Below are 23,998 nucleotides of genomic sequence, written 5' to 3'. Positions count from 1 at the left end.
GGTCACTGCTGAGTTTTCCAAATTTCCTGGCATATTGAGTGCAGCACTTTCACAGCATCGTCTTTCAGGATTTGAAATAGCTCACCTGGAATTCAATCGCCTCCACTAGCTTTCTTCATCGTGATGCTTCCTAAGGCCCACTTGACTTCACATTCCAGAATGTCTAGCTCTAGGTGAGTGATCACACCATCATGATTATCTGGGTCATGAAGATCTTTTTTGTACAGTTCTTCTCTGTATTCTTGCCACCTCTTCTTAGTATCTTCTGCTTCTGTTAGGTCCATACCATTTCTGTCCTTTATTGAGCCCATCTTTGCATGAAATGTTCCCTTGGTATCTCTAATTTTCTTGAAGAGATCTCTAGTCTTTCCCATTCTATTGTTTTCCTCTATTTCTTTGCATTGATCGCTGAGGAAGGCTTTCTTATCTCTCCTTGCTATTCTTTGGAACTCTGCATTCAAATGCATATATCTTTCCTTGCCTCCTTTGCTTTTTGCTTCCCTTCTTTTCACAGATATTTGTAAGGCCTCCTCAGACAGCCATTTTGCTTTTTTGCATTTCTTTTTCTTGGTGATGGTCTTGATTCCTGTCTCCTGTACAATGTCATGAACTTGCATCCATAGTTCATCAGGCACTCTGTCTATCAAGATCTAGTCGCTTAAATCTATTTCTCACTTCCACTGTATAGTCATAAGGCATTTGATTTAGGTCATACCTGAATGGTCTAGTGGTTTTCTCCAGAACTTCAGTCTGAATTTGGAAATAAGGAGTTCATGATCTGAGCCACAGTCAGCTCCCGGTCTTGTTTTTGCTGACTGTATAGAGCTTCTCCATCTTTGGCTGCAAAGAATGTAATCAACCTGATTTTGGGGTCGACCTTCTGGTGATGTCCATGTGTAGAGTCTTCTCTTGTGTTGGTGGAGGAGGGTGTTTGCTATGACCAGTGCCTTCTCTTGGCAAAACTCTATTACACGCTGTCCTGCTTCATTCTATACTCCAAGACCAAATTTACCTGTTACTCCAGGTGTTTATGGACTTCCTACTTTTGCATTCCAGTCCCCTATAATGAAAAGGACATCTTTTTTGGATGTTAGTTCTAGAAGATCTTTTAGGTCTTCATAGAACTGTTCAACTTCAGCTTCTTCAGTGTTACTGGTTGGGGCATAGACTTGGATTACTGTGATATTGAATGGTTTGCCTTGGAAACAAACAGAGCTTATTCTGTCATTTTTGAGATTACATCCAAGTACTGCATTTCAGACTCTTTTGTTGACTATGATGGCTACTCCATTGCTTCTAAGGGATTCCTTAGAATACTGAGAATAGATAGTAAAGTCACAGGATATAAAATTAGTAAACTGAAATCCCTTGCACTCCTATACACTAATAATGAAAGACACATGTACCCCAATGTTCACTGCAGCACTATTTGCATTAGCTAGGATATGGAAACAGCCGAGATATCTGTTGACATGGATAAAGAAGTTGTGATACATATATGCAATGGAATATTCAGTTCAGTTTAGTTCAGTCACTCAGTCATGTCCGACTGTTTGCAACCCCATGAAACGCAGCATGCCAGGACTCCCTGTCCATCACCAACTCCCGGAGTTTACTCAAACCCATGTCCATCAGGTCGGTGACGCCATCCAGCCATCTCATCCTCTGTCGTCCCCTTCTCTTCCTGCCCCTAATCCATCCCAGCATCAGGGTCTTTTCCAATGAGTCAACTCTTCGCATGAGGTGGCCAAAGTACTGGAGTTTCAGCTTCAGCATCAGTCCTTCCAATGAACACCCAGGACTGATCTCCTTCAGGATGGACTGGTTGGATCTCCTTGCAGTCCAAGGGACTCTCAAGAGTCTTCTCCAACACCACAGTTCAAAAGCATCAATTCTTCGGCACTCAGCTTTCTTCACAGTCCAACTCTCACATCCATATATGACCACTGGAAAAACTATAGCCTTGATTAGTTGGACCTTTGTTGGCAAAGTAGCGTCTCTGCTTTTTAATATGCTATCTAGGTTGGTCATAACTTTCCTTCCAAGGAGGAATATTATCAGCCATAAAAAGGAACACATTTGGAGGAAAGGAAAGCCAAATGCCATCATGATGTCCTACACACAGTCCCTCTTCAGTGGAGTGCCGATGGGTAGAGCTCATCCACTGACTCTTTGTCCTTCTTGTAGCCTCAGTCTTAGTGTCTCTTCTGCAAAGGAGTCTGAGAGCATGATGCCCTCTGCACACCCTGCCTTTAGTGGTGAGTGAGGTGATATGTGTAGAGAACACTTGTTAAATGGAGAGGAATGTGCCTGTGAGTGGCCAGTGTGTGTGGAGATGGAGGGGATGGTGGTGATGGTGGCAGTGGCATTGGTGTTGGAGGTGGTCCAGGTGTAGATAGTGATGGTGGGGGTAATGGTTGTGATGGTGATGGTGATGGTGTTGGAGGTGCTGGTGTTAGAAGTGATGCAATGACGTGCTGAGCTGTTAGTGGTGGTGCTGGTTCTGGTGCTGGTGGGTGAGGTGATAGCAGAGATGGCATCTGACGTTTACTGATCATTTACTAGGGACCCACACACTGTACACTATGTGCTCTGTTGGAATTATCCCAATTTAATCCTAGTAACACCCCTTTGGGGTGGATCTTACATCACTATCAAGCACTTTTCCAGAGGAAGGAACTGAGGCCTAATGAGGTTGCATCACTTGCCCAGGGTTACAGGGCTGGGAAGGGGCAGAGTCAGGAGACAGCCAGGCCGGCTGGTCTAGAATCCACACCCTTATCCCCTGCACTCAGGCACAGACATGGGCACAGTACCAGCAATCACAGTGTTGACTGGTCAGTCTCCTGCTGAGAGGTGAAGATGGAGCCCAGGACGAGGGCTCAGACACCCAGTCCCAGCCCCATGGAGGCCCCAGGGACCCTGGTCTGGGGAAGGGTAATCGAACCTGTGAGCTGGAGGATCTGGTCATCAAAGTGGGTCACAGCCTCGTCGTGCATGACCTGGCCTCCAAGGACAAACTCCAGGCGACCTTCGGCCACGAGCTGGTGGACCTTGTCATGGTGGGCAGAGAGAAAAGGCCAGGTTATATCCCCTGGGCTGAGCCAGTTGTATTTTTCTGGGCACATGCCTATAGCATCTTGTGGTCCTTCCTTCAAACTCCTCAGCCTCATTTATTCTGCAAATAGCAGGACACTGTCTGTCCTTGTCAGCACTGTGTCCATCTCTGAGAACAGGACCTGGCCCTGGCTGCTGCTTCGTCAGGCATATACACAGGCACATATGTTCACACCTTTTGCTTTTGAATGATGCCAAAATTATGGAAAACTTGCAGGAATTGTACCAAAAAACTCCCATAAATCATTCTCCAGATTATCTCATTGCTAATATTTTTTACCTCTTTCTGTTAACACTCCCCCATGTCATTACACACATTATTCTTTTTCTAAACCATTTGAAAGTACAAGTTAGCAATTGCATGCCTTTATCTGAATAGTTCAGGTCATTTTTGAGAGACAAAGATCATTACAACTGCTATATGATGATCAAAACTCAGGCTATTTCACATTAGTAAAGAGTGCGTGTGTTCATGCTCAGTTTCTTGGAATGTCCAACTCTTTGCGACCCCATGGACTGTGCCCCACCAGGCTCCTCTGTCCATGGGCTTCTCCAGGCAAGAACACTGGAGTTTATCCTTTAATTTACAACACTTTCTGAGACTTTCTGTTTCATAATTTTTATGGTTTCAGGCAAGTACATTTGTAGCATGCTCTTCAAATTGCATTTGTCACATGACTGCCTAACAGATATTTTAGAATACAGGAATGAAGGAAATTTCCTGGGACTTCAGCGTGTAGGATGCAGTTTCAGTGGCGAGGATGTGAGTTTGATCCCTTCTTGGGCTTCCCTGGTGTTTCAGATGGTGGGGAATCTGTCTACAATGCAGGAGACTCTGGTTTGATCCCTGGGTCAGGAAGATTCCCTGGAGAAGGGAACAGCTATCCACTCAAGTATTCATACCCGGAGAATTCCATGTACATAGAAAACTGTCAGGTTACAGTCCATGGGATTGCAAGGAGTTGGACGTGACTGAGTTACTTTCCTTTTTACTTTAACTAGGGAGCTAACAACCCACAGACCTCATGGTGCAAACAATAAAATACATCCATGAAAGAAGGGAAGAATAGAAGCATACAATCAAGGACTGTGACAATGAGCACATCATGCTCTTGGGAGACTGTGGCTTGTATCTGATCTGAAAGTACTCTCTTCGCAGTTCATTCATTTGAGAAATGTGGAATGACTCCTACCATGTACTGTTTTAAATGTGTACCTGCTTTATGATGGGCACCACTCAGACACTGGGATTCAGCCCAAACAACTCAGGGAAAATTGCTAGTTTCCAGGGACATATTACTGAATTTCCTGGCTAGGTCTTAGCCAGCGGACACTTTACTGTGGGAGTAGGATTAAGTGACTTGGGTCTGGGGATGTCCGTGTAAAAGAAGGAAGAATTGCCCAATGGACACCCAGAGAGCTGTGCTTTGATTCACAATACTGACCCAGAACCCAGCTATCAGCTATAAGCTGTGTGACCTTCAGCCAGTTGCCTGCCCTCTCTGAACCCGGACCAGCTCTGTGCAGTAGGATCAGTGTCCTCACCATGTGGGTTGTGGGAGGAGTCAGTAGAGTAACCTGTACAGACCTGAGCCCAGCACCCGGCTCGCGGCAGAGCCCGTCAGATGGGAGGCTCGTCCTCTCGGCTCCACAGGCTGCAGGTTCGCATCCCCTCTGGGGGCCTGGGGGACACCCTGCTTCACCGTCTGAGCTCTCTGCCTTGAGCAGGTGGCTGAGCCTCTGAGTTTCACCATTGGTGACTGTTCTGAGGGCAGGTGATGCCTGGAGGGGACCACGCCCCAGAGGCACCCTGGGTGCTCACACCGTGGGCACATTCTGGGCACAGCCTCTCTGAGGAGGAAGGCCACTCTGTTTCCAAATGTGGGACCTGCAGCTGAAGAGCCAGCCCCACCTGTGATCCCACGGGGAACAAGGGGAGGCCCTGGCCCCAGGCTGTCCCTCCTTGGACCAGGACCTCTGACCCCCTGGACAAGGAGTTAATCAGCCCCGGAGGTTAATCCACAGGGCCTCCTGCACCCTGGCTGGTCCTGGGCTCTGGGGCCCATGGGTCCACGCAGATTGACAAATGAAGTCAGAAGGTGTGGACACAGGTCACCCCGGATTGCCCAGTATCAGAGGGGACCCCATTCTCACCAGCTGAGTGCCCGGCTGGGCTGCCAGAGCTGCAGTTATTCAGAATGAACCATAAAGGCACGATCAAACACAACCCTGTCCCCTGGGCATGGGGCTGACCACAAACATGTGCTAAATGGACCCTGGGCAAGCTCAGCCGGGTTGGGGCCCCCTGGTTTATGCAGCCCCACCCTGGCCACACAGAGCACAACCCAGGAGCTTCCTGAAGGGTCGTCCCCGGAATCCCCCAGGGCATCCTCTCTCATCTGCCTGGTGAGGACCCCCTGAGGGCAGTGTTACCTGGCCTTTCTGCTCATCCGAGGCGACGCCATCCCACCAGAGCCGGAAATACTCCTGCTCCACAGCGATGAACCTGCGCTTCTTCTCAAGGGTCAGCTCCTCCACCACGGTGTTGTAGACGTTGGTGACATAAGCCTGCATGCTCTCCTGGGGTGGGGAGGGGGAGAGACCATCACTCCAGCCCCGTGGGGGAAACCAGAGGGCATGGACCAGGGACCAAGGAGGAATGTCCAGGGAGACACGGTGTCTGGGGTCCACTGGCACTCCCGCCCAGCCTGCCCCAGGCCCTGCCCTAGACTCCCCCTCCTCCTCAAACAAGGGAGCGCGGTGTCCACTCTCTGCTGGACAGGCAGTGAGCCCTGCACTGAGAGAAGGACCCGGGCGGACCCCCTTAGATGGGAGCCTTCCCCTGAGGAGAGTCATGAGGAGACGGACACTCTATGTGACAGAGGGATGTGCCAGCCCAGTGGGGTGAGCTGACCGCTCCTGCCTTGGAGGACAGACCAGTTGACAACAGGGCCCCGGGAGTGAGGTCCAGGGATTCAGATGGGCCTTCTTGGGATGAAGCGATTGGGGAAGTGTGTGTCAGAGTTGAGGCTGAGAGGAGCTGACCCCGCGAGTCATCTCTCTGGATCTATCTCCTCCCCCAAGGCTGGGAGCCCCCAGGATGGAGCTATGCCTGCTCCCATCTGGGTCAGGCTGGCTCACCATGGTGCCGGGATGCTGATAAAGGAATGCAAGGAGCCCTGGGCAGGGGGTTAGCAGGCAAGGCGGCTATGTCTGCTGACTTGGGCAGCACCCCACCCCGGGCCTCAGTGTCCCTTCTGTAAACTGGGGGTGGGTGACGAGCCTGCTTCCCACACATCAGCAGTTCCACATGCAGGTGGGTCATCACCCACAGAGGCTGCCCAGTGAGCCGGGACCAGACTCAACACTCAGCCTCAGGGCCTCTTGCTGCCCGACTCCCTTTAAATGAGCAACTCACTTATTAACGTCTCGTGGAAAGTATTGTATGCATGATTACAGAGTGGTCCTATTCATTTATTTCCTTCCTCCTTCCAGAAAAGAGCTTGCACAGGCCTGGGTAATCATTTCAGTTTTCTGCACCAGAAACTTATGGAAATCTATCTTGCCCTCTTTTCCTTGGCCCTGTTTCATACATTCACTCAAGGCATATTTAGGAACACGTTCCACCCATTGCAGCAGGGGACACATTCTCACCCCTGCCCACAGCCAGCCCACGTGAGTTGCTCAGTCATGTCTGACTCTTTGTGGCCCCATCAGCTATATCCCACCAGGCTCCTCTACCCATGGAATTCTCCAGGCAAGAATACTGGTGTGGGTTGCCATTTTCTTCTCCAGGGCATCTTTCCAACCCGGGGATCGAACACGTGTCTTCTGCATTGCAGGCAGATTCTTCACCATCTGAGCCCCCAGAGCAGTCCTCAGCCAGTCCATAGCCAGGTAGTGATGGACCCCAGGCCGAGAGCCCTGATGGCAGAGACCCAGGACACAAACCCACTCTGGAGTTCAGATGGAAAAAGAGCCGCAGCTTCAAGAGGTGTGCAGGGGTCACTCGGGGCACCTACCTGTACGGTGTGCAGCCAGCCCACGTCCATGTGGCTGTGTGGAACCACGAATACCCTCAGTCGGGGCTCAGAAGGAGCCCCCAGGGGCCACATCAGGCCCAACCGCAAGAGCAGAGGCAGCCAGCCCCACGGCTCCATCTCCTCGGCCAGCACAGGGGCTTGAGGACGTCTGCCTGCCTGCGGGGCCCGCCTCCTGCCAGCCGATGGGGCCACCGCCCTTTGGTGGATGGAGCGGGAAGGAGACCAGGAGTGACGCCCACACAGAGGCTGTCACCTGAGCGGTGCAGGCGGGGGCCCTCGCTCACTGCCTTGCAGCACTCTGCTCCATCTGGGGTTTCCTGACCATCTGCCTTTAGCCAAACCCCAAACACCACCTCCCCAGGGAAGCCTGCCAGATTCCCTCTGGCTCCCCTCACCTTGGTCCTCATGCCCCTTCCCTAGGCCTCTCCGGTATTTCCCACTGGACATCTTACCCATCCCTGCCCCCAACTCGCTGTACTGGCTCCTTCACACTGCCCTGCAAATCCTAACTCTCAGTGTGGGGCCTGCCACCACCAGGAACACTCTCCTTCACATGAAACCCCAAGTCTGAGACTTGCAATAGCGGTTGTCATCTGTCTTTTAAGGGGGCTTTCACAAATAGGACCTGACTATCCGAGGTCACGCAGCTAGTGTAGGAGCAAGAAGGCCTGAAACTTTCAGAATTAGGTCTGGATCACGGATAGTGACCTTGGCAAGATGCCTGAACCCTCTAGGACTCAGCAGCCCATCTGTAAATTGGGACCCATAGAGGAGCTGGGGACCTTAGAGGGAATTCACGGGAGATGACAACAGCGGGGTCTCCTTCCTGGAGGATGGCTGGCATGGCGGTGCAGCCTGCAGGGGCCAGAGTGTTGCCTGGGGCTCTCTGTAACCCTGACTTGGAGCAGGGGTCTGGGAGTGGGTTCTGCTGTCTGACCTCCAAATGCCTGAGCGGCTCTTTCTGCCGCTGCCCGACCTGAGACTCACTGTCACTTTTGGCCACCTTGTCCCCTCCCCCAGCAAAAGCATCTGGAGAACACGGTCTCCAAGCAGGTCTCTATCCTTCCTGTATCACCCCCCTCCCTGGTACCCATGTGGCCTGACTTGACCTGGACTTTCCTCCCAGTGAGGTTCTTAACCAGCGACACATCCCATCTCACAGATCTGGAGACCGGAAGGCCCCCGAGAGTTAGGGCTCAGGGCAGATTCTGTGACAGCCTCGGGGGCTCGCTCTCCTTCACTGGGTGCTTGCGAAATCGCTTTAGCCAAGTCCGATTCTTTGGGACCCTGTGGACTGCAGGTCCTCTGTCCGTGGAATGCTCCGGGCAAGAATACAAGAGTGTGCTGCCAGCCTCCGGCAGGAGTTCTTCCGACCCAGGGCTTAAACTTCAATCTCTCATGTCTCTGGCATTGGCAGGCAGCTTCGTCACTACTAGGCGACTCAGAAGGTAAAGAATCTGCCTGCCATGCAGGAGACTAGGGTTCAGTCCCTGGGTAGGGAAGATTCCCTTGAGAAGGGAATGGTTACTCACTCCAGTATTCTTGCCTGGAGAATTCCATGGACAGGGGAGCCTGGTGGGCTAAGTCTATGGGGTCATAAAGAGTCAGACATGACTGAAGAATTAACACCCTTGTCCTTCAACAGAAGGTAGCATTTCCTTGCAGGGACAGGCTTCAGCACAGGAGCAGTTCTTTCTGGGTCAGGCTCTGTCATGCCCAGTAGTCCAGTGGAAGAGGCTACTTGAGCTTCTGGGACCCATGACCTTGGTTCCTGGCAGCAAATTGTCGAGCAAAAGGGCTGGTGCACATGTGTTTGGCTCCAAGGAGAATCACCATGAACTCCACACTGAACCCGAGCACCGTGAGAAGAACACGTGGTCCCTGAGGCCCCCACAGCAGTGCAAGCTTGTGCCCAGGGTCACACGCGGGCGTGCAGCTTGTGACCTCTTCCTGATCCGGGCCATAGCGGCTCATGAGAGTGTGAAGCACGACTTGGGCTGGGTGTTCTAGAGAAAGAACAGCCCGACCCTACAATGTGCTGCGTGGGAGCTTGTAAGGTGGACCCACCAGCACCATTTCCACCTATTCTTTGTGACATCGGCTCTGTCTGTCCTCTAGGTCAGTGAGCAGCCTGGGGGCTCAGGATGCCCTGATGGGCAAACTGCCTGGGGCTGCACCCAGTGCCAAGCACCTCCCCCAGCAGCAGGGGCCTGGCATCCTCCAGCTTCCAACCTTTCAGCTCCCGTGTCTGCTGCTGGGAGCCTGATCTGAAACCTGCAGCTGGACCCTCCAGCACTTGTCTCCCCTGCCTTTCTGGCCTCACCTCCCACCCCATCTTCTGCTCAGTCCATCCTGAAGCTGCTGGAGGGTCCACTGCCCCCATCCTAACGACCCTTTTCCTCTGCTGTGTGTGAGGTTTAATATTAATAATCCTTACCCCGGGTGTTCCGTGTTTCACTTGCTACATGGTTTCCTTCCATCTTTTGGTGGCCTGAGCTGTAGGAACTTCCTGTAGGGCAGGTGTGCCCAGGGGCCAGGGCAAGAGTCTGAGATTGGACACAGAGCTTGGCATCACACATCCGGGTCAGTAGCTCCCTCCCGTATATCTTAGGCATAGCCCTCCACAGCAGGGGCGTCTCCACCCTGGGATGAGCCCATGAAGGTACCCAGGACACAGCAGGGCCAATGTCAACCCTGGGGGACTTGCTGAGATCTGGCAGGATGCAGGCAGATGCATTCTGGTATCCCTGGGGATTATTCCTTCTGTCTTTGGGAGAACACCTGGCTTTGACTCTTGCAGGTGAAGCAGGAGGGTGAGTGTGTGTGAAGCTACCGTCTGTGACAGGAGAGGAGAGAGAGGGCCGGCTCCAGTGGGCAGGGGAAGACACGGGTCCTTAATGCGATTTTATTTAAGAAGTCAGAACACCCCCATCCATCCATTTCCTGCTGTTAGCACACCAGCTTGGCAGCTGTTCCCCTCACCCTCTAGGCTGCTTTTCTGTGTCCTGAGACCAAGAATCTGCCAAGGACTCACTGCTCTTGAAAGTGAATGAAGAACGTGCGGATCTCCTTCGGGTAGATGGTGACCTTGGGGCCTCCTGGAGGTGGCGGGGGCTGACTGGAGCTGCCTGGGAGCAGAGAGGGTCTGTCCAGCACAGCCCCTGGACTACCTGCTTCCCGAAGCCCCCTCCTCCCAGCATCCCCCTGGCAACACGGCGCCTGCTGCGTCTGTGGCTCCCACTGTGATCACAGCCCTCAGCTGCCCGCTCTTGACAGGACTGCACTGCTGAGCGGCCTCTTTCATTTCCGGCCTCCCCTGAGGGCCCAGCACAGTCAAGGCGTGTGCAGGGGGCTTCGGCCTGCTTGGTCTTGTTTCTCCGTGGGTTGTGGCCCCATATATGTGCCTAAGAGTCCTCTCACTGAGGCCATGGGGGGGGCCCTGCCCTTGATCTCAGTGGGCTGTCTTCAGACACACCCTGGGCTTTAGGCTTCCTCCTTGGGGTGAAACTTGCTCCTGCATCCATCCCTCTATCCATCCATCCATACAAACATCCAATCATCCACCACACACTCTTCCATCCTTTCATACTGCCCTCCATCCTGCATCCTCCGATCCATCTGTTCAACCTCCAGCCGCACAACAGTCCATGTTCCGTCCACTTTCCTTCCTTTCATTCATCATTCACTCATCCTCTTTCCTTCCTTCCTTCCTTCCTTCTTCCCTCTTTCCATCCATTTGTCACTCAACCATTGAGCTCTCCATCATCCATCTACTTTTCTTCCTTCCTTCCATCTTTTTTTTTTCTATCAAACCATCCCTTCATCCATCTGTCTATCATGCATTGACTAAGTGCCTCCTTATGCAGCCAGACTAAGCTGTGTGCAGGAGCCAAAACAGGAGATAAATGGGACAGAGCTCACTGAGGGAGAGGGGAGAGCAAGGGAGGCTCCTGACTCAGCCCTGACCTGGGGGAGAGTCAGGGGAGGCCCAGAAAGGGGACAAGTGCTTTCCAGGCAGAAGGAATAGCAGAGGCAAAGATTTCCGGGGAAGAAGCAGTCTGTGTGTGGGCAGTGTAATGCACAGTAGGGAAACTGTCAGAACATCTGAGGGTGCAGCTAAAGTTTGCTCACTCTAGGCCTTGCTCACTCAAGGCTCACTCAAGGCTCACTCAAGGCCTCAGAGGGTTGTGGTCTTGGACACACAAGTGCACACACACACACAAACAACCTGTGTGGAGCTCTGGCACGTGGAGACTGACCTGAAGCCTAGAGTCTATAACCTTCTGTGGCTGATCCAGGAAGGCTGAGACCCAGAGAAGGAGGATGGCCAGCTCCAGGTCACACAGGCCTCAGGGGCAGAGCTGGGGTCTGGCTGGGAGTGAGGCTGGGGACCTGGGGCGGGGCCAGGACCAGGGCATCGAACCTCTGTGGCGGTGAGGGTTCCGCGTGCTCCAGGTCCAGCGATACATCTCGCTCACATTCCAGGTCCCTGTAAGCGAGCGCTCCTCCACGGACACCACGGAGCCCAGTCCCCGCAGCACAGACTGCAGGACAGAGCAAGGGAGGGGTGAGCACCCAGACCCCAGACCTGAGCAGAGACCCCGACGCAGCAGGGCGGCCGCACCAGGGCCCAGGGGCCAGCATCCCCCACATTCATTGCAGGGCAAGGCCCTGCGGGAGGAGGGGCAGCCCCATTTTACAGATGAGGACCTGAGGCCGGGGGCAGTTGGCCCCCCAGTGCTCACTGGATCAGCACGCCCAGCAGGTGGCAGGCAGGTGGGGCCGCCCCAGGAAACACCCAGACACCAGGGTTTGTCTCCCCGACGGTGCGTCCTCCTGGGGGCCTGACTCTGTGATGTCGGAGCAGGCCACGGGAGGGCGGCTTACCTGCAGGCTCACCGTCACAGGCTGAGACAGCACGGGGTCCTGGCCCACCTCATACAGGTGCTGGAGCCGCAGCAGGACCCGGCGCAGGTCTGCCTTGGCCTCGCGGTTTCGGTCTTAGGGACGGAAGGAAGGTGGCCGTGAGGACAACAGTCTCTGCCTGGCACTTTACACTCTCACCTCCATTTCACAACTTCAACCTCCCTCGGAGGCAGCTAACACAGCCCCACTTTGCAGATGAGCCAAACAAGGCTCAGAGAGGGGCGAGCACTTGCCCAGAGACACAGACAGTGTGCATAAAGAAGGAGGGGGAAGGATTCCAACCCAGGTGCAGCCAAAGTGACGCCTCCCACCACCCACACCAGGGCCGTTGCAGTCGTCTGAAAGTCTTCATTCTTGTTCACTGGTGAGCTCCTCATTGGGCCTGTCCTTCTGGCTTCCTGTTCTCTGGAACTTTCTCTCTGCCCTGGCACCTGTGAATGGGGGGTGTGGCCTCATATCCCTGAAGATGAGGCACCATTGCAAAGGTGATGTGTCACATCTCACAGAAGCTTATTTCTGCCACGAGACCTAGGAAATGTGTTGTAATATAGCCTCTATCTGCTGGTCTTTGGAGACCAAATGAGAAGAGCCACCCTGCTGATCCCACAGAGCAAGGGGTTGAAATGAACTGTGCTGTGTGAGGACAGTGATGCTGTGGGCTCCTTGTTACTTTGCATAAGAAGTCTGCAAAGTCTCTTGTCTCCATTCAAGTGATGGGGTTAGGGACTGGAGCTCTAGAATCAAGGAAGGATTTCTGGCACTGGAAATGTAGCTAGAGATGATGACAATGGTGATGCAGGTGATGATGACAATGGGGTTGTATGTTTCTGGGGAGGCAGGCGGCCCTCTTTGCATCCCCAGTGCTCCCCTCGTTTGGCCTCTTATTCACCTTCCTGGGAACAGGGTCTTGCTTGGCCCAGCCTGTGTCTCCTTTACTTCATTCAGTACAAACTGCCTCCAGGAGGTACTTTCTCAGTGTCTTGGCCACACACACACACACACACACACACACACACACACAAGTGGGAGCCAAATGACTCTGCTGCTGTTGGGAACCCCGTCCACCCCATCATATGTATCAAGTGGGCAGTGGAGCAGGGATGCTGGAGGTCAGGATCAGGAAGCCATGTGACTGCAGGCTTGAGCCAGTCTTTCAAAGATCCAGTTTATCAGGCACAAAGGTAACATCTGGCCTTGACTTCTTTCTATTCCTCCTTCTTAATTGGGCTGACACTTATATGGGAACGTCCTAGGCCCTGAGTGTGGCTTAGGGGACACAGCAGTGGCTGGGGCACAGTCAGCCCTGCCCTGGAACTGCTCAGAGTCTAAAGGGGCAGGTAAGGGGTACAGGACCTATTTGTTTCTGGAAGGTGTTGCCTCCACCAGGAAGCCCTCAGTGATGCCTAGCTGGGACTTTCCTCAGATCATTGTCATTGCTCTCTGATGAATTGCCTGCTTCCCTCTGTAGACAGGGGCCCACTGAGCCTGGGGATGTTTCATGTGTCATCCATGACTCAACCCACCATGACAACCTGTGCCTGACATTAGAATTATTTTTCAAGGCATGAACAGAACCTCATCAAAGTCATGCCTGAGCCCAAAATACAGGTGGGACACCGGTGTCTGAGGCTCCAGGAGAAGACCCTGGAAGAAGCGGGACCTGAAAGAGCCTGGACGACTCTGAGGAGAGCCCCTCTGTCCAGTGACGGGCTGGGGGCCGAGCTGGCATGTGGCGGCAGGAGTGAACCTGGACACCTGAACACCCGACGCACCTTTCCGGAGAGTCCGCAGGTGCTCTGTGTGGTTTGAGCTGTACTTCCAGCCGGGGATGCTGAGGATCTGCAGGTGGACGCTTGGGGGCAGCGTCACAGCCTCTTGCTTCCTGGGGCCTGAACCACGCTGGGCAATCTCTGCAAGGCAGGTGGACAACAAGGAGAGGCTTTGGGCCAAACTCTCCTCCTGACACAGCTCGCCACACTAAGTCCCCCGCTTCATCTGATCTCACTTCCTCCCACCTGTGGTCCACAGGGCAGGCAGCCTGAAGCACCTGTTCGTGCAAAAGCCCCAGCCTGCCTTGAATCTCTAGTCCAGCCGGTTCAAACTGCAGACCGGGAGGTGGGACCAGAGAGAAGACGCCATTTCTTCCAGAACTTGCAGGGAGTTCACACAGAGACCTGCTCTGAACAAAGTCTCAGACGCCAGCTCCCGTGCTGACATCTATCGCTGCCTCTGCCCAGACGGACTCAGCCCTCCTCTTCCAGGAGATGCTCTGGGCTCCAGCTGGAGCCGCCATCGCCTCGCAACTCCCAGGCATCAGTGATTGGTCAGGCTTGGGTCACGTGATTCGATCGGGGCCAATCAGAGCCTTTCCTGGGATCTCTGCCGGTGGCACAGGCCTCTCAGTTCCTTTGGTCCCAGAGCTGTTCACAGCCACATCCCAAACAAGAGCAGAAAGAGGGTCTGCAGACAGCGGAGCTCAGGTGACAGAAGGAGGGAGGGACAGCGCATGAGGGGCCCAGCACCCGAGGAAGCAATACACGCTCCCCTTCCCTGAGGTGCGTCTGCCCCGGAAATAAAGGCTCCTCTGGCTCCGTCTCAGACCTTTGGTTTCTCCGTGTGCAGGTGGAAGAGCCCAGGGCCGAACCTGGGACGAGCTGACCACAGCCGTGGACGGGACCGTGGGTGGGGCTGACCACAGCCGTGGACAGGACCGTGGGTGGAGCTGACGGGACTGTGGGTGGAGCTGACCATGACTTGTACCCCCTTTGAGCCCCTGAGAAATCCTTCAGGACAAGAGCTGGGTCTAATGCAGGTACAGTCTGCAGCATATGGCAGGCACTCAATAAATGCTCAGTGAATGAGTCAGCTACCACCCACCTTCTTGCTAATGCCTTTTGAAGGTCTAGCCTAAATCTCAATCTGGGAAAACCTAAAATCATGCCCTCATCAAAACTTCTGCAAGATCAGCTGTTATCCTTATGGGAATCCCTTTGTGTGTTATTTGTTGTTTCTCCCTTGCTGCTTTTAGTATGAATGGATAAGGAAGCTGTGGTACATATACACCATGGAATATTACTCAGCCATTAAAAAGAATTCATTTGAATCAGTTCTAATGAGATGGATGAAACTGGAGCCCATTATACAGAGTGAAGTAAGCCAGAAAGATAAAGAACATTACAGCATACTAACACATATATATGAAATCTAGAAAGATGGTAACGATACCCTATATGCAAAACAGAAAAAGAGACACAGAAGTACAGAACAGACTTTTGAACTCTGTGGGAGAAGGTGAGGGTGGGATGTTTCGAAAGAACAGCATGTATATTATCTATGGTGAAACAGATCACCAGCCCAGGTGGGATGCATGAGACAAGTGCTCCGGCCTGGTGCACTGGGAAGACCCAGAGGAATCGGGTGGAGAGGGAGGTGGGAGGGGGGATCGGGATGGGGAATACGTGTAAATCTATGGCTGATTCATATCAATGTATGAGAAAACCCACTGGAAAAAAAATAAATAAATAAAAGAGGAAAAAAAAAAACTTCTGCAAGAGATGAGAAATAGAAAACAGCTTAAGGATTATAGGCAAAATTTTGAATTAATATGGGTTTGACTGCAACCACTGAAATAAGTCAAATATTGTAATAAAGCCAGACTTGAGTGTCTTGGTTTCATAGTGCATATAAAATTTGTGTTTACACTTAACTATAATCTATTGTGTGCAATAGCACTTTGTCTAAGAAAAACAGTTTATATATACATTAGATATTAAAAGCTTTCTTGTTAAAAAGGTTACCTCAGGTGAGACTTCAGTGATTAGCAATCTTTCTGCAAGAACAATGACAAAGACCACTAATACTATAGCAATTATAGTAATAATGAAAAATATTTGAATACTGTGAGAAATAGCAAAATATGATACATTGATGTGAACTGAGCAAATGCTGTTGAAAGAGCAGTGCAGACGCACATGCTGCTGCAAGATTCAGCAAACCTTCAATTTGTAAACAATGCAGTATCGTCAATGCTCAAAAAAAAAAAAAAAAGAAGAAAGAAAACAAAAGCATACATGTAGAGGTATACCTGTAGACAGAATGTACAGATACATACTGTTTATGTCTATAAAATTTTAAAGATTCTCTATAGTTGCATATTCAAATACTTTCAAATGCACTCATTGTTTAAAGTATTTCATGTTCAACCATTTAGCTATGATGCCCAACTGTAGTGAAGGAAACTTATACAAGTCTCAGGAGAGGCAACTCATAAAACTCGCAGATCAGGACATAGAAGACAATCACCCTCACTTGGTGACAGCACACTTAATTCAGATAAAGCCAGTCTTAAATGCTGAGCCTGCAGACCTGAATGGTGACATATATCATAGGAAGAAGTAGAAAGTGTCCTCAGAGAAGGAAATACAGGAGATTGAGGGAAAAGAGATAAGAAGGGAATGGCAGTAAGTCCCAGCTGTGAATCTACTAGCTGTATGACCTTGAACAGTCAGTGAACCTCTGTGCACCTCAGGTTGCCCACATTAAAAATGAGGGGTTTGGATGAGGACTCTGGTCCCATCCTACCCCAAAGTAGCCCAGATCCTGGCAGGTACTGAGAGAGTTAATCCTTAGGTAGATTGATAAGCAGTCCAGGGCCCTCAGAAGAAGAAATGGACAAACTTTTTTTTTCTACATTTCTTCATCTTAGACACAAAGATGTTGTTACTTAAACTCTGAGATGTTATGACAACAATCTTTAAGACTAACTTTCTTTAAGCCCAGAGCTAATGATTACACAACAAAACAACTCATCTTGCTCAAGAGTATGTTTTTTTTAAACTCTGTTCTAATGATTATATAATAAAAAAGTATCCTGCTCCAGGACATGTTTCTCCTTCTTAAGAGGTACCTCCTGACTAATCTTAAGACTTACTTGTGGCAGTGGGTCTGGTAAGACCTCTCTATTGTTAGTTCTAATCTTGTTAATTTAAGATGTCTGTTGTGGGAGTGGGTCTGGTAAAAGTATATAAGGCCTTGATATGACTACTGAGTGGGGCTCTCTCCCTGCCCCTTCTGATGTCTATGTCAGAGGCTACTTTGTCATTTTCCAGTGTAATGGGGCATCTGCCACACAAAAGGTCTGAGTGATCAATCCTGGGACCTGATGCCAAAGCTAAATCTTCTTCTTCAGAGATCACAAATCAACACCATTCACCATTAGCTATCAGTACAAGCTCAGCCCCATCCCTGGACAGGTAGGTTCCCTCAGGCAGTGATGACAGGAGCATGTTTACCACTCATCTCTCTGAGCATCACGATGGGCCGGTGCTGCAGCGCCAGCCCACTCCTCTGGTGCAGGCCACTGGTGAGGTTCCTGGGTCCCAGCAGAAGCCAGAGCACCGGGTGGATGACTGAGGTGTCGTTCAGTATGAGGTCAGCAATGATCTTTGCTGGATCGTTGTTCACCAGCCGCCGGTGGAGCAAGACCTGCAAAAGACAACTGTCTGACCGGGCCTGCCTGGGCCCTGGGGTCTCCACGTGTGACCAGAGGGGCCTCCTCCTACCTCCACCTGCCCGTTCCCTGGGCTGGAGATGCCGTGTGCCTGCTCAGACAGCAGCACCAGCCTGCTTCGTCTGTCCTGGATGAAGGCTGACTGCACCATGGGGTAGTAATTCTGTGGACAGAAACATCGGCAGGCTGGTGGAGGGAGCAGTGGGCCAGGTCAGCCAGCAGGTCCGGGGTCTCCCTATGGCCCCAGGCGGCCCCCTACATGGGCACAGCAACAGCCCAGGGTGGCATGGTAGACGGGGGGGGGGGGGGGGGGGGGGGGAGGCGGGGGGGGGGGGGGGGCTCTGAGTTCTGGGATGGACACACTGGGATTCAGAGCCAGCTCCACTGCTTCCTGACCTTATGGCCTGGGAGACCCAGCCTGCCTGAGCCTGTTTCCCCACCTGTAAAATGTGCCCCCAAGGTCCCCCTGCTGCAAGGAAATAATGAGTCATTTATGCCAGTCCAGCCTGAGATGGCCCCAAGCCAGGGGTTCCCAAATAGAAAGGGGCTGGCGTCTGGGCTGGAAAGCACTTACACAGCCCTGCCCTTTGCTCTGTTGGAGCAAGATGTCCTGGGCTGATGGTCCTGGACCCTCTGGAGCCCAGACCACAGTGGGTGAGGACCAGTCACAGAGATGAAGGGACAGAAGCTCACGGAAGACAGAGGAGGGAGGAACCACACTCCTTCTCAGGGCCCCCGTGGAAGGAGAGGGAACTAACATGGATGGAGGCTCAGCAGGTCCCAGTATCGAACTGCTCCTGGATCATCCCTGAGCTCAGCACAGCTCTGGGGCAGGTCACTGTCTTCCCAGGAGAGCACTGAGGCCCAGGGACACCCAGGGACTCGCCTGAGGTCACGCCGATGGAGGGAGAGGCCCTGGGAGCTGTCTGATTTTGGAATTCAGCCCCTGCTCAGCCCTACCTGGCAGCCAGGCTGTGGCTCAGCTCAGAGCAGTAAAGGAGGGTCACACTCCTTTCAGGCCTAGCCAGATACCACCTACTTAGTCCTCAAGTGATCGCCAGTGGGTCACCCCTTGACTGAGGAGGACCCGCGGTGCACACAGACCTCAGGGACACGCCTCACACACGGCAGCCCCAGACTCTGAGACCAGGTCTGAACACGCCTGGGACGTACCCCTAGGGGCAGATATAGGGCAGCGGGGCTCTGGGAGATGTTCTGGACCTAAGGGGGCTCTCCTGCCTTCTGTAAAACAGCCATCAGATTGGATCTACACCAATCTGATGTAGCCACACCCCGGGACAGTTCAAGGCATACCCGAGGGATGGCGTTCCATGTGTCCTGCCGGTAGGGCCTGCGCTGCATCTGGTAGCCATTGTTGTCCGAGTAGAGGACCCGCCCCGTGTTCAGGTCGGTGCTTGTCCTCAGGATGGCCTCACGGTTCAGCTCCAAGGGGCCCACCCGGTACTCCTGCTCTATGCGATGGCAGAGCAGCTCCCCGTCAGAGCTCTGGGGCCCGTGGGCCAGCCGGGAGTAGATGGCGAACGTGGGCTCACTGTCGTTCACCTCCCTGGAGGAGAAGCAAGGCAGGTAGGTCAAGCCCAGGGAGGCTTCTGGACGCCCCGCCCTTCTCCTTTCTTCCTTTGTCTCCTTCCATTTCCCTCCCTCCATCCTTCCTGCAGCCAGGAAGCCGGGGAGCCTGCTTGGAATAGAGAACAGGAGGGACCCTGTCCTCTGAAGACTCTGGGTACCCAGCCACGCCTGGGGGTTCTGTCTGTCCTGCTGATGGAAACACAAGAACTGCTCTCGGGTGTTGGTCACTGTCACCATGGGCTCCTGTCCCACCTCTGGACTCAGGTGACCCCAGGGTGACACAGCGCAGGCCAGAGAGCAGGCCTGCAGAGACTGGAGCAGCTCATGACGTCATGGGGCTTCCAGGGAGGAAGGACTGTGTGCCAAGCCCAGGTCCAGGAGCTGGATGTCTGAAGCAAGGACGGGCCCCCATTGCCTCAGTCACCTGCCTGTGAGCACCTCCACATGCTGAGCACAGCCAGGGGGCCGCCCTCACCTGTAGAAGTCCTGCCGGACCTCAGTCACCAGCGGCCCTGCCACGATCTCCATCCTCACAGCCTCCCACGCAGCCTCTGCTCTACCGTCGGGTCTAAACACATAATTGTCTGCAAAGGGGCCTTTACTGAAATCAGTGATCGCATGATACTCCATGAACCTCTGCGTCACGTGTACCTTCTGGTTACTCCGCCTGCACAGAGAGGAAAGAGAAAGCAGTGTCATCATGATGGACAACATGTCATCCTCATGCTGGAACCAGGCTCACAGAGCCTCTATGGAGATGCCAGCCTGGAACCAGGGGTGAAAAGAGACAGCCTCTGCAGAACTAAAGTGGTATATCTGTACAACAGAATATTATTGAGTCTGCAAGAAGAATGAGGGGTCTCATTCACCCTGCCACATGCATGAAAGTTGGAAACCTGATGAGAAGTGAAAGAAGGCATCCTGCCAAGGACCCATATGGTATAATTTCATTGCATGATTCATCCATGTAGGCCAATCCGAAGAGACAGCAAGGAGGTTCAAGTCACCAGGGCTTGATGCAGGTGAAAGATGCATGGGGCCTGAGCAATGATGGAGCCTGAGCCCACAGTGCTCACTGCACCTTTCCCAGCCTGACCAGGGAGACTCAGAACGTTCTGGGACTGCACTCCATTTCTGCTGCTCCCCACACTCTCCCCCTGATCACCTCTGCTGGATCCTGTAGGTCCTGGCTGCTTCTGTGACTAGGCCTAGACTCACACACCTAGAAATAGAGCTCGATGCACTGCAGGGAGCTTAACCACCATCACACCCTTGCCCCTCAGCTGAGGAAATGGAGATCCAGGTGGGGCATTACCTGCCCAGGTCCAGGGTCCTCCTGGCCTCAGAGGCAGCAACGACTGCACCTCACCTCTCCCAGATGCTGTGCATCAGGTTGGTGTCCAGGTCCAGGAAGACGATGTAGCAGTCGTTCACCACAGGCACCAGGTTCCCACCCACCCGCCCACCAAGTCTCCTGAGTCTTCGTCCAAACTGCTGGGTGCTGGCCACGAAGGGTGCAGTCTCCCCAGTGTCCTCCTGGGAACTCCTGCTGGGCCGGATGCTGTAGTGCCGGTAACTGAGTCCTGGGATCGTGGTCAGCACGTGCAGGTCATAGGCAGAGGGCATCTCCTTCGAGTGCTGGACCTGCAAGACCCGAAGGACAGGATGAATGGTAGATGTCAGGGATGGAAGATGCCTCAGTCTCCTTGGAAACCCTGGGCTTACACATCTGGTGGATGGAGTGCTTGCTCTCCATGGAGACAGCGGTCATCCATCACTGGGCTGAGCTGGTTTCCCCTCCTGCATCTTCCCTGCTCAACTGGGTCCAGCCTCTTCTCCCTCCTTCCTCCTTCTCCACCAAGGCTGTAAACCACCTGCCCTCCTCCCAAACTCCTTCCTGTTCCTGCCTCTGAGCCTTTGCTCATGCTGTTCCCTCGACCACTTTGGAGGGGCCTCGCTTTCTCTTAATCCTCTAATTTTCCTGAAGAGGGAGGTTTCCAGGTCACCCTGAGCCCTTTCTCCATCTGCAAGTCATTGGTTCAGGGAAGGGAGTTGGCTGAGGACAGTGGGTCCATGCAGGGGGTCCTTCACTCTCTAGGGAACAAGTGTCATTTCTGGGTCTTGTGGAGGGTTTGGGGGGCCATAAGCAAACCCATGTGGCTCCTCACAGCCTCCAGCCCAGCCTTTCTCTGAACTAAAGCAGACACCCGTCCCCACCCCACACTCCCAACTTGTCCTAAAGGATTTCCTCCACCACAATTGTCATCAGCCACTCCTATACTCTTATTTTCTTCTTGCCTGGATCCCCCCACTGGAATAGGAGCCCCCTGAGTGCAGGGACTTTTGTCTGCTTGTTTGTGAAAGTTTCTCCAGTGCCTAGAGTAACGCCTGACACATCCTAGGTGTTCGGTAGTATTTAAGAGCATATCTGCTTGGTGGGTGGAGCCTTTGGGTGGGGAAGGGGGAAGTTATGTCTTAGGTCTACTCAACCCAGCACCTCCCCTCCCCAGACCATGATATAGAGGAATCTTCATCCTGTGTCTTAGCTAAGGGCCACTGCCCTGGCTGCCAGTTCACCATCCCACACCTTAACTGTCCATGTCTGTATCTGTTCCTTGAATCCACTATGGCTCCCGAGTCCAGGGATGAACACTCATCTGGGGCCAGGGCTGGAACAGACATTTAGGAGTGTTTGCTGAATGGCTGACTGATGGCATCACCTCCTCCACCACTCCAAGGAAGGGCTGGCTTGGTGACAGTAGGGTCACCTCTAGAGCCAAGTCAAGCTCCAGATCTGGGAAGGAGATGAGGAGGGACCACACAGGATGTGGGTGTCCCAGCTTGGTGCCTGTCGCTAACACAGCACCTCCATCAGTTCAGTTCATTCTCTCAGTGGTGTCCAACTCTTTGTGACCCCAAGGATTGCAGCACACCAGACCTCCCTGTCCATCACCAACTCCTGGAGTTTACTCAAACTCATGTCCATTGAGTCGGTGATGCCTTCCAACCATCTCATCCTCTGTCATCCCCTTCTCCTCCTGCCTTCAATCTTTCCCGGCATCAGGGTCTTTTCAGATGAGTCAGTTCTTTGCATCAGGTGGCCAAAGTATTGGAGTTTCAGCTTCAGCATCAGTCTTTCCAATGAATATTCATGACTGATTTCCTTTAGGATGGACTGGTTGGATCTCCTTGCAGTCCAATGAACTCTCAAGAGTCGTCTCCAACACCATAGTTCAAAAGCATCAATTCTTCAGTGCTCATCTTTCTTTGTGGTCCAACTCTCACATCCATACATGACTACTGGAAAAACCATAGCCTTGACTCTACGGACCTAGTTCACAAAGTAATGTCTCTGCTTTTTAATATGATGTCTAGGTTGGTCATAACTTTTCTTCCAAGGAGAAAGTGTTTTTCAATTTCATGGCTGCAGTCACCATCTGCAGTGATTTTGGAACCCCCAAAAATAAAGTCTGCCACTGTTTCCCCTGTTTCCCCATCTATTTGCCTTGAAGTGATGGGGCCGGATGCCATGATCTTAGTTTTTTGAATGTTGAGCTTTAAGCCAACTCTTTCACTCTCCTCTTTCACTTTCATCAAGAAGATCTTTAGCTCTTCTTCCATTTCTGTCATAAGGGTGGTATCATCCTCATATCTGAGTTTATTGATATTTCTCTCAGTAATCTTGATTCCAGCTTGTTTTTCACCCAGTCCCGCATTTCTCATGATATACTCTGCATATAAATTAAATAAACAGGGTAACAGTATACAGCCTTGGCATACTCTTTTTCCTATTTGGAACCAGTGTGTTGTTCCATGTCCAGTTATAACTGCTGCTTCCTGACCTGCATACAGATTTCTCAAGAGGCAGATCATGTGGTCTGGTATTCCCAGCTCTTTAAGATGTTCCACAATTTGACGTGACATAAATTTGCACAATGAAGACTATTGCTGGCTTCCCCATGAGAAGTAGAAATTTACACAGGGTTATGGATACATATACAGCAGTTTGCCTCAGTGTTGTCTGACTCTTTGCAACCCCATGGACTGTAGTCCACCAGGCTCTCTGCCCATGGATATTCCAGTCAAGAATACTGGAGTGGGTTACCATGCCCTCCTCCAGGGGATATTCCTGACCCTGTATTGAAACCATGTCTCTTGTGGCTCTGGACTACAGGTGGATTCTGGTCAACTCAGATGCCCAAAGCCCAGCGTCAGTCCCCTGGGTGGATCCACTGACCCTGATGATGACTCACCCCATGACACTGTCCTCACAGTGAGGGCAGCCTGTCACATGTTCCCTTTAGATGCCCACTTCTTGGGGCTCAGCCCAGAGCAGGGGCAGCAACAGGGCATGCACCTTAGACGGGATGTCCCCCTTACCTGTGCAGGCACGGGGCGGCCTGACTCATCTGTGACGCTGACATTGGGAAAGTCCACAGTCAGGGTGATGATGGTGGTGACTGTCCAGGCCAGTGGGTTGTAGACCACCGCAAAGCGTCCCCCAGGCTCTGGGCCTGCAGACAGAGAACAGGCTCTACTGCTGGACCTGACCCACCCCTCACCCCTGGCGCCCCTCGGAACAAGGGAAACTGAGGCTGGTGAGACCAGCCCTGCAGAGTTCAGGGGGAAGGACAGACAGACACATGTTCTCTGACGTCCAACCCCATCCTCATCTGTTCAAGCTGCGTTCTGGTTCCCAGGAAGGATGCGGGGTGGGGGGGGGGGGGCATACCCCCAGAGAGGAGGGTCCATGAGCTCCTCACTCATCTCTCCTTGTTAGCCCGCTTTACTTCAGTGTGGACACTGAAGTCCA

At 52.6% G+C, this 23,998-nt stretch overlaps 1 protein-coding gene and 1 pseudogene across 1 annotated transcript in view; both read right to left on the bottom strand.

Moving 5' to 3' along the window:
• Positions 1–7,277, bottom strand: part of LOC122696620 (epididymis-specific alpha-mannosidase-like) — a 41,239-nt gene extending 33,962 nt beyond the window's left edge. The window contains exons 1-3 of the mRNA XM_043906880.1: positions 7,140–7,277; positions 5,551–5,697; positions 2,948–3,053 (exon numbers count right to left, since the gene is read on the bottom strand). Of these exons, the coding sequence (XP_043762815.1) occupies positions 2,948–3,053; positions 5,551–5,697; positions 7,140–7,277 (391 nt within the window). The remainder of the gene's footprint in view (positions 1–2,947; positions 3,054–5,550; positions 5,698–7,139) is intronic.
• Positions 7,278–10,190: 2,913 nt separating this feature from the next.
• Positions 10,191–23,998, bottom strand: part of LOC122696144 — a 31,848-nt pseudogene continuing 18,040 nt past the window's right edge.

This window comes from Cervus elaphus, chromosome 6, assembly GCF_910594005.1.
Source record: "Cervus elaphus chromosome 6, mCerEla1.1, whole genome shotgun sequence".
In the NCBI taxonomy this organism is placed as follows: Eukaryota; Metazoa; Chordata; class Mammalia; order Artiodactyla; family Cervidae; genus Cervus; species Cervus elaphus.
The sequence above is the reverse complement of the archived record's forward strand: the minus strand, read 5'-3'. Positions and strand labels throughout refer to the sequence as shown.